The 10,967-nt window shown below is 41.1% G+C and overlaps 1 protein-coding gene across 1 annotated transcript; it reads left to right on the top strand.

The window, feature by feature from the left end:
* Window positions 1-4,434: 4,434 nt before the first annotated feature.
* On the top strand, window positions 4,435-5,478 carry LOC119734591 (muscarinic acetylcholine receptor M2-like). The gene has a single exon (XM_038208126.1). The coding sequence runs from the start codon at window positions 4,435-4,437 to the stop codon at window positions 5,476-5,478; it is 1,044 nt and encodes a 347-aa protein (XP_038064054.1).
* Window positions 5,479-10,967: the final 5,489 nt, after the last annotated feature.

The raw sequence follows: 10,967 nt of genomic DNA on the forward strand, positions 1-10,967 counted from the left end.
TGAGTGAACTTTCGATCGTCCGAGCGAAATTTTCTTTCAATGATTGCGTTAAATAGCAAAATGCGGATTCGGTTATATAGTCTTGTGTTCATCCCATGGAGCTATATTAAATTAATGGGAAGTTAATGTAGCTCTATGATTTATCAGCAAGTGTCACAGCAAAAAAAGGTTTCATTATCTAATTTTTTTTCTTTATATGTGGCATCCTATACACAATTTTCTGGTGGTTTCATGGGAACGTGCAACGCAGCTGATTTATAAAATTGCCTCATTATTAGATAGCCTTCACTTCCGAATGACTACTTTCGAAACTTGCTCGCACAATAATTGCATTGTTACCGAATGAAGCGATATGTTGGGCCGCAGGTGAAGACGCCCGAATTTAATCAGAAAAGCTTATCCGTCTGGCCTCCAATTTTAATCTCGTATCCTTTTCTATGTTTGAGTTTTCGATTTATGACGATATAATTTGTCCTTATACTAAACTGTTTTCAAATTGAAAATGCCTCATAACGATACTCTGGCCGCGCACGGATTATCCAATAGGCACAGTACGAACTGTGCCTATTATAGGGCCTACGAACAATTCGGGGGCCTACGAACAATTTGGAGGCCTACGAAAATACCGTACTGGAATTAATATCCTTGTGGAGACATCTCTTTGTTCATTGTGCCATAAAACACATCTACACACATTAAGTTATGGTGTAAATCGAGGATTTTCTATTGTTTCTCTTCCTCTTTCCACGCGCAGAGGAAAGTGTCTGAAACGTTTTAGGGTCTCTCTCAGAATGTTCGATTTCACTAACTAACGTTGTATGTACAGCATGTATGTATTGGTATTATTATTATTATTTATTCGGCCAAGATTTGCAACAAACATATACAGAGAATATGACAATGTAACTCCAGAGGAGACAAGATTACAAGTATAAGAAGTCATGAAACGATACAAATAAGTGTAAACAAAAGCAAGGAGCTATGAATAAAGGCAGCAATGATAAAAGGCAAGGTTGTTACAGAATAAGACAAAACAAGAACAGAACAAAACCCAAATTAAGATGGCCAGGATTAATAACAGTGAACTTAAACACTATGACTCGAAAGTCTATCAATCCAATCCTAAAAGGGAACACGGAATAAATATTATGAAATCTGTGAACAGAGCAATAGTTAATAAAAACAACACACATTCATAAAAACATAAAAATACAAAACTAACAAATTTAGGGCAAGTTTGGCAGTGGCAAAATTAACCACTTAAAAGCATGGAACAAAAAGCTCCCCCCAAAAAATTAGTCTATGTAATAGGCCATGGCGAAAGCCATGGTCTATAACATTCGAACAGATTCGCTGATTAATTATGCAAGACAACCGCACCTTGACCTCTAGATTTTGACCAATCAGCGGGCGCTTTCTATATCGGGTCTTCGGTCATTCACCGTTGTCGCGTCATAGACATTGATACATAAAAATACCATAGACACAGCACAGGCTGGGGTCACGCGCTCTGTATTATGCTACGCGATACGCGACCGGCATTCGAATTGACCAATCGCACGTTTAGTCCTGATTTGGGAATGAAATGACGTCACGATTTATTAAAGTCGACTCCGATTGGCTGAGGTGCGAATCGTATATGCTTTGACATATCAGACGTTATACAGGAGATTTGGCTCCGTGGATAACGGGTGATACTCAGACTATACATGTACAGTGTGTATCAAAAAAATGCAAACAAAATATAACGGAATGCCAGACGTAGAATGTGTGTCCAACATAACATAGGTGCCTTTCCACTTTAAAATGAGACATTAAACGTCCAAATCTGATAATTGTTGACAGAGTTATGAGTAATTTTCCAAGAGAGGTCAACTTGACCATTGGAGCAAATTTCTAATTTTAGGCAATGGGACAAAAGTAGCCTAATGGATGACTGCCTGACCTACAAACATGTGTTTAGCGAGTAAACAATTCTAAACACTTACTTGCTATAATCTCATGCTAACAATGTTTAGCATGTAAACGTGTGTACAAGCATTGAGGTGTTTACAAACGTTGACGCCCTTCGTGCCAACAGGTTTTTGGAGCTATTATCTATACCAATATCCTGGCTATACATTTGTACATATATTTGCAGTGCTTTATACTTGAATAGCTAGCATCAACATGAATTTGGTGCCGTTGCCCAGGGCGCAGTATAGGGCCTACCGTAGGGCCTACGAAGCACTTCACCCGGGCCTGTTCAACCTTAAGCTTATTAAGCTGAGATTGGAACATAGTTACTGATGCCCGCATTGGCGGGAGGGGTTTAATGCTTAATTCAAACGAGATCAAGGACGAAGAAGAGGCAGAGGGAGTGCAGGTCGTTTAAAAACACACCACACAATATACGTTACACAACAGAGCGCACTTGGCGCGCTGCACTGTTGCTTCACAACGGCAAGTACAAAATAACCCGTCAACAATTGAAACCAATTCAACGACCGGGTCTTAACAACATAATGAATATGGTTCTTAGGTATTAAACTCGAACGTAACTGTAACTAGTGAAATAGCCTATTGTGGTTAAATTGCTGACCCACGGGTGGAGGATCAGTTCGATTCCCGGATGTTGTCATTTTGGCTTTCAACACGCGCTGTCCGACACTTTTTATAAAAGATTTAATTTACTGTCTAAACTACCAACAGTACCTTAGCTTAATCGGTAAGCACTGCTGCTGGTACTGTCCGTGAGTTCCAGGTTGGCGCCTTCGTACATGTTCAGGGCATGTGGTCCACTCGGGGGATCATGGCTTAGGGTGCCGTCTTGCTCCTCACTTAGCTCTTTGCTTTAACATGGTGCCTGGCGATTACACCCACTTAGACTATGTTTTGCTCCAACCGTTATAAAATATTTAGGAGAAACTCTCTGATAGGCCCTATATCGGTAGCTCGTATTTCTATGACAAGTTGTTAAACCTAGTCCGTCACCGTACCTTTTAACAGTTCTACGATATTTGCAGCCTGGTTAAATTTCGGGCAAAATTACAGGCCCGGATTATCCAATAGGATAGAGCCCACGAAATATTCAGGGCCCTACGAAAAATCGAGGGCCTACGAAAATACCGCAGGGTGCAATAAAACAAACCAACTCTCTAAAGTCCAAAGAGTGAAAATTCACTCCATTCGAGTGAAGATTCACTCCCACAGTCGGAAACTAGGGACTAGACGTTTTAGAGTGAAACTTCTTCAATCGTAAAGATCGTGTTTTCACTCGAGCTTCGACTGAAGTGGTTCATTTTTAAGACTATTTCAATCGAAAATGAGAGTGATTTTCACTCCAAAACGTCTAGTCCCTAATTTCACTCTTTGGAATTAAGAGAGAGAAAAACGACTGGAAACTTGCATTTAAAAATTGCTGTAATATTAGCGTGTATATATCCGTGTAGGTGTAAAAAGCAATTATACGTCTGGCTATAGATTAAAAAAAATGAAATGGCCATACGATATGACTTTAAAGATGAGAGCAACCCGAATCTGCAAATGAGATTGTCAAAGTGCCATGTTTATTACAGAAAGAAGATGACAGACAGAGACAGACTATAGTTTCGAATTAAACGTCGCAGAATACTCAAATTCTCAGTTTGTTATGGTTAAGTCCGCACGTAACAACAGAAGAAAAAAAATAGCACATTGATTATCTTTGATTAAAACATGCAGGACCGCGTTAAGTACCCAGGTACATATTTTTTTTTTTTAAGAAGATAGGAAGAGCATTTTTTTTACTCCAAGTTAGCATAGGCCTACCTTTACAAAAGTCCCATTTCGGATTTTAAAGTCTTTTTTGGCACGAGCAATTAAAACAGATTAATTTTTATTCTATGACCCATCATTTTTTAGTGCTGAAATTCAATAAGAATGTTGTACCATACGGTAAAATACCCTGCGTTATATTAATATTAAAATATTCATGAAAGGGCCAAACTTTTGCGCGTGTGTATATCGTGAAAACGAACCAGTCAGATGCCTCATGTTTATTCATTTTCCCTTTTGGACATGCGTAGTTGTAAACTAGCCCGTGGTGTATGAATGTGTGTGTGAAGCCTATAGGTTGTTTAGAAAGATAACGGGTTATCAAATGAAATGAGAAATAATGGAGGGTTCGAGTCGCGGTGACGTGAATTTTCATCACTTTTCGCAGCTCGGGAGCCTTGTTGTTTAAACTGTCACATCTCGCAGACAGAACCTCAGATGCAAGGAACGAACTTAAAGAGATGGCACCATTGATAGTTCTAACACCTAGCTAGATCGTATACGTGCAAATGTACCTTGGTATTTTAAGCCCTGGTAACGCAAGTATAATAGCGCAGGACTGTCCACCGTTTCAGTCACTTGACTCAATTTCGAAGCCTGGAACTGCCCTTGTCGCAGTTTTGGTGAGCGTTTAAAACCATGGAGAAAGTAACAACAGCAGCCGCAACAACAGAAATCTTGGACGGGCCTGGTTTGGACACAATGTACGCTGTCATCACAGAAATTGTAACAGTTATTTCACCTGTTTTGACGGACGAGAATAGAATGGTATCGAGTGATGCACCGATATCAAGTGAAGATTCCACCATCTCCATTACAACTGATAGCTCTGTCGAGACTGGGAACACCATACAACTCCCCATCTTTCCTCCTTCTCCCCTGTACCTATTTCTCCTGAAAGCTTTCTTCATCGGGCTGGTGCTCGTGATCACCATCATCGGCAACACGCTGGTGTTGGTCTCGTTTGCCACCACCAGAAAACTCCAGACCTACACCAATTATTACCTGGTGGGGCTAGCAGTGGCTGACTTAGTCAGCGGTGGGGTCACCCCAGCGCTGCTGAACGTCACGTTCATGATCGGCTACTGGCCGTTCGGCCCTGTAATCTGCCGGGTTTTTATTTATCTCAACACCGTCTTCGTCCACGCTACTTTCCTCCTAACTTTCATCATCTGTGTGGACAGGTACAGAGCCATGAGCAGGCCGCTGAAGCATCTCAAGGAGAAGACCAGGAATCATGCCTTGAAGATGATCCTTCCGGGGTTCCTGGTACCGTCCTTGCTCTGGGCAGTCGTGATACTGATCCTCCCCGAATGTGGCGTCTTTACCCCACTGCCGCCCTACGCTTGTCACATCCCGTACGCGAGCAACAAAATTGTTCTCCTAATATCCTCCCTCTTTATCTCCTGGGTTCCGATCATTGGTACGTCGATCCTCTACGCGTGCATCTATTTCGGGATCATCCGTAAGCGCCCCGCCAGGAGATCCACGTCCCTGAAAGAGAGAAATTCCGCCAGTGTGGTTGAAAGTGACCCGGGCTCCGTGCCTGACCTGCCCAAAGAGCGGGAATTGGTGGACGGCGACGGCGACTGCAAAGCCAGAGAAAAGGGTGAAAACACCGATGAAGATACATGTACATGTGCTACGATTATTATAGAGTGTGTGTGGTTTTTATGTTGGTGACTCTGAACCCTTTGTGTACATTTTTCATCCTTTAAATTTTAAATTTTGATTTGTACTCTCCCCCTTTTTATGCAGTGGTGCACTGCAAAAACTGTGTCTGGCAATTAATTAAACACTTTTCTTCTTTGCTTTACACTTTCTTGCTATCACTTTGTAAACATGAAAATGAATAAAACTGCTGCAAGCAGCTTTCTGACTTGATTGACCTGAAATGTACAAATCAAAAAAAATTAAGCGACCTGATGTTTGGATCTTAACAAGATCTTCTTCAGATGCGTTTTCACCCTTTTTGTAAACATGTTTAAATACTCAACATGATTTTAGTATGACTGGATAGTATTTAGCGATTGAACACTGATGTTAAGGCATTAGACACGTTATATTTAGCTTCTAAACATATTTATAAATTGATGGCAAGATTGTGTTTAATTGCTAAACACGTGCAGTTATTAGAGTGTATGTAACGTACTACTATTTTGTCGATATATCCATCCACCTCCTTTTTGTTTGGTCTTGCCCATGTGGTCATACGATCATTGCCTATTTTCTATTCTGTGTTAAGTTTACGTCGTATTGTAATGTACAGTATGGTTATTCTGTTTGTATGTTTTCACATGGCTACTCATAATCCTAAGAGCAAAACTTGGGGCCAAACGATTTAGAATGAAAACCACTCTAATTTTTAGATTGAATTGCATAAAAAAATATCATGCCAGTGCTGAACTCGATTGAAAACTCGATCTACTCGATTGGATTAGTTTCACTCGAAGTCGTCTAGTCCCTAGTTTAGGTTAGTCTATGTAATACCATGGCGAAGAGCCATGGTCTATGATATGTGAGCAGATTCGCTAATTAATTATACAAGACAACCGCTTCTTGATCTCTAGATTTTGACCAATCCGTGGGCGCTTTCTATATCGGGTCTACGGTCATTCACCCGTTTTACGCGTAATATTGTCTAGGTTTTATCGATCTATATTACAAAACACTGCATTCGATTTGACCAATCAACCATTTAGTCCTGATTTGGGAATGAAATGACGTCACGATTTACTTAAATCGACTCCGATTGGCAGAGGCGTAGGATCGCATAAATCTGCATGCTTAGATATATCAGACGTTTACAGGAGACTGGGATCCGTGGATAACGGGTGATACTCAGACTAAGTTTAAGTAGGAGGGAGTAATTTTTTTAATCTAATGTTCACTATTTGGAAATAGAGAGTAAATTAATCATAATAATTATTGTTATTAACAGGGCCTACAGAGAACGGAGCGGAGACGGAGGGGCGCACCGACCAAGGCAACGAGGAGATCGCAACGAGTGATGGACGGCAGGCGACCGCCACCAAATATCGGCTGTCCCGCGGAACCTCCCACTGCTCGCATCATCACCAGAAGCGCCTGACGAGCAGCCGGCGCGCCACCCGTACCCTGGCCTACATCATCGTAGTCATGGTCATCTCGGGCACACCCTGGTTCTTCTACTCCCTCGTTGTGACGTTCACAAGTATCCCGCGATATCCTACAGTAATTTGGGTAGGTTTTTGTCTTTCTACGTTTTATTAGAGTGAAGTATTAAGCTCCAATTGCAAAAAAGATGTCATATTGATTCAGTATACATAAATGAGATATTTACTACTACAGGGTGAGTAAAAAAAAACACACCAAATGTCGGGACCATTGTTTTAGTGAGATTCTGCATGTAGCACTTTCAAAATCTATGATATGAAAGCCCGAGTTTAATAACTTTCATTGAATAACTTTCACTGAGTGCAAGAATCATTCAAATCACTCATGTAATTGTCAAGTTCTGTCCACGGATCACAAAAAGTGAGTGTTCTTTTAGATCAGCAAAACGAAAACATATCACAAAGGGATGTGTGTGTGAATTGTTTTCGTTTTGCTGAAAGAACGCACACCTTTTTTTGTGATCCGTGGACAGAATTTTAAAACGGTGGTTGTGATGGGTGATTTGAATGATTCGTGTACTAAAAGGAAAGCTTGTGAATTGGGTTTTCATATCTCAGATTTAAAAAGTGCTACATGCAGAACTTCACTAAAACAATAGTCCCGACATTATGGTTTCGGTTTTTTTTACTCACCCTGTACTACACTTACGCTAGGCGAGACTAAAACTGGGCGCGTATAGCGCATACAATTCTATATTGATTCAGCACTGCTATTCACTGGAAATCCTGTAATGCATCTGGTTTACACAATGAACCAGAGTTAGTACATTCAGGTATCCCATACGATAGCACTGCCTCTCTTAACCAGCATACAACCAGTCTAAATCACAAGTAACAGTCAGTCAGTGGGTCGGTCTGTCGGGGAGTCCGTGGGTCAGTCAGTCAGTGGGTCAGATTGTTGGGGAGTCCGTGGGTCGGGGAGTCAGTGGGTCAGTCTGTCAGTCAGTCAGTGGGTCAGTCTGTCGGGGAGTCCGTGGGTCAGTCTGTCAGTGAGTCTGTCGGTGAGTCCGTGGGTCAGTCTGTCAGTGGGTTGGTCTGTCAGTGAGTCCGTGGGGGAGTCAGTCAGTTGGACAGTCTGTCGGGGAGTCCGTGGGTCAGTCAGTCAGTGGGTTGGTCTGTCGGTGAGTCCGTGGGGCAGTCAGTCAGTGGGTCAGTCTGTCGGGGAGTCCGTAGGTCAGTCAGTCAGTGGGTCGGTCTGTCGGGGAGTCCGTGGGTCAGTCAGTCAGTGGGTCGGTCTGTCGGTGAGTCCGTGGGGGAGGGAGTCAGTGGGTCAGTCTGTCGGGGAGTCCGTGGGTCAGTCAGTCAGTGGGTCGGTCTGTCGGGGAGTCCGTGGGTCAGTCAGTCAGTGGGCAGTCTGTTAGTTAGTCCGTGGGTCAGTCGGGGAGTGGGTCAGTTAGTCACTCAGTCAGTCAGTGACATAGCTCAGGAAAAATAACAACAAACCAAATGAAGCTATAATAGGCCCATTGATTTTTGCAAAGATTGCAATAAGTTTTTTGTAATACGGACATTATGGGGAATTGTTTCAGCTCACTATCTGACGCCATAATTTTATGAAAGACTATGAAATTCACAAAATTCCCTCAGCACACTGTCAAAAGGCTTCAATGACAACCTAGTTACGAAATTCGAAACCACACGTCCGATATGTTTTCGTTTTGAAATTGAAATTTAATTTTACATGTAGGCCTAATTTCAAAGTCGTCAGAGAGTTTGCGAAGCCATGCCAACAGCCTCTCTGTTTACTGTGCGGATGAGTATACAGCGCGTCCCAAAATAAAACAATTTTTACAATCAAACCGAACATACAAGGGATAAAGTTAAGATTCCAAGCTGTAAATGATATAAAAAAAATAATGCCGGTAGGCCTATGTGTTTCCGCCGCCACGCTAGAGCTTTGCAAAAACATTGTTGCGGGTATTTTGGGACGCGTTGTACTTATTGTTCACTGTTCCTTTGCAGTTTGTTGGCTATGTGATTCACCTGAGTAGCGCCACCAATCCTTTCCTTTACGCCATTTGCAACCCTGTGTTCAAGGAAGCGTTTCTTCGCATTCTGTGCCGATGCTGCCACAAGAAGAAATAAAAGGTTCTCAGTTTGAGGACCTCGCCTTCAACCCGAATGTCCACCGGCAAATACCGCCGTATTTAGAGTCGGGGGAACAAATCTTAATGAGTATACGTTGAAGTACGCACATCACTAGACCGAATCAGAAAAGAGAGTATAAATGTAAGTATATCAAGTGATTAATTTTGAAAACCGAATATTCGAAAATTGTCATTGTTTTTTCTTAACGTCTTCAGACATTACTTTCATATTCATTCCTTAATGCGGAATGTGTTGATTTTGTCGGTGCATTTTGTGCAGTACAGTTCACTTTAATAGACGAATTGTGGATATCAAATTGTAGGTCTTTAAAATGCTACTTGCATTGGTCTATCTATCTAGGAAATGTACAGTCTAACATTAAGTCGTTCGCTCGTCGCACCATCATTACATTTTCCAGGTATGGGAACTTCCACGGAGGATGTTTTGGGGGCGTAGGTGGCGATATACACTTGAATGTAGTCATTCACATTATGAAGTCATTCACAACATTTAAATTAGTCTGTATACTCATTTAATTTTTGATGCATTATTTTGATTTGGTAGAAATGCCACCCGTCTCACCCCAGTCGAATAGTGAGGTTGATGAGTACCTTGCTGACCTTTAGAAATCAAACGTTTGTGGTCGGAAGAACATATCGTTCTAGTTTTGCCACTCATCATGGCGTCCAATATCAGATCCAAGTTAACATACAATTGCCCCATGAGGTCGCTTTACGACTAGTCTAGTCTAGGGTCTATCTCTGCTGCCACCAACAGTTGAGAAGCTCATTTTGTAGCCATCCATTTTCAGAATATCGATATCTGAAGAAGAAGGGTATGTGCAGTCTTCACTGGGGCCGGGGAGGTAATGTAGTAAATCGTTGTACTCAATACTTCGTGAAAATGTGGGGATCATAATACGGACCGTATGCTGGTTCCAAATGCTTGGACAAATCTGGCAATCTAAACGATTGAACTGTGTGATGAAGAGCTTAACAGTAAACCCGTACCTGACGACTTTATTACTGTCCGTTAGACTAGGTTACATTGGATTTTATCTCCATGTACAAAAAGTTGTATTTGCAACAATAAAAACACACGAATCACGAAAACACCTAACATTGGCTCTTTTGGACGTGTGTCTTTAAAGGCAGAGTAGATCAGTTGCAGCTATCCAACAAGAAACTGACAAAATCATGTTTGGAAACGCGTACTTGGTTTAAAGATATTAAAGAAAGTAAAGGTAATAAACTCCCTGTAAAATTATGTTTTTGTGAAATGCTGTCATTTAGAGGAAAACAATAAAAGATGCTGACCACACTGTATTGGTTTGGTTGTATTACATTTACTGTTCCGCGACACTTTACTTCTGAAAATGAAAACCCGTGTTTAAAATATCACGACCAAATATTACACACACAAATAATTTTGGACAATAGGTATTTCATGATTCGAAGGCAGCGCTGAACAAACTACATTGTTTTGGTTGTATTATATTCATTCTTTGACGGTTTCTACTAATATTCGACAGTTTTGTGTTATATATCACTACTAATCACTAGACAAAATTTCAATTCAATACAAAAGATATTTCTTGAGTTATTGTCTGGAAAACGAGTATGCTGTTTTTCTTCACTTAAAGTTGACTTTAATTAAGATTTCATTTTTCGCGCTGACCACACTACATTGTTTTGGTTATATTATTGTTGTCGTTTGACAATTTCTACAAATATTAAAATTGCTTGTGTTATATATCACCGATAATCACTAGACAAACTTTCAACTCAATACAGCAGGTCTTTCTTGAGTTAATGTTTGGAAACGAGTATGCTGGGTTTTTTCCCCTTAACGTTGACTTTAATTAAGATTTCATTTTTCGCGCTGAACACACTCTATTGTGGTGGTTGTATTAACTTCATTGTTCGACAT

The sequence above is a fragment of the Patiria miniata genome, unplaced genomic scaffold (assembly GCF_015706575.1).
Source record: "Patiria miniata isolate m_02_andy unplaced genomic scaffold, ASM1570657v1 HiC_scaffold_27, whole genome shotgun sequence".
Classification (NCBI taxonomy): domain Eukaryota; kingdom Metazoa; phylum Echinodermata; class Asteroidea; order Valvatida; family Asterinidae; genus Patiria; species Patiria miniata.

Coding starts and splice junctions, on each gene's coding strand:
- LOC119734591 (XM_038208126.1), top strand. CDS start 4,435: ATGGAGAAAGTAACAACAGCAGCCGCAACAACAGAAATCTTGGACGGG.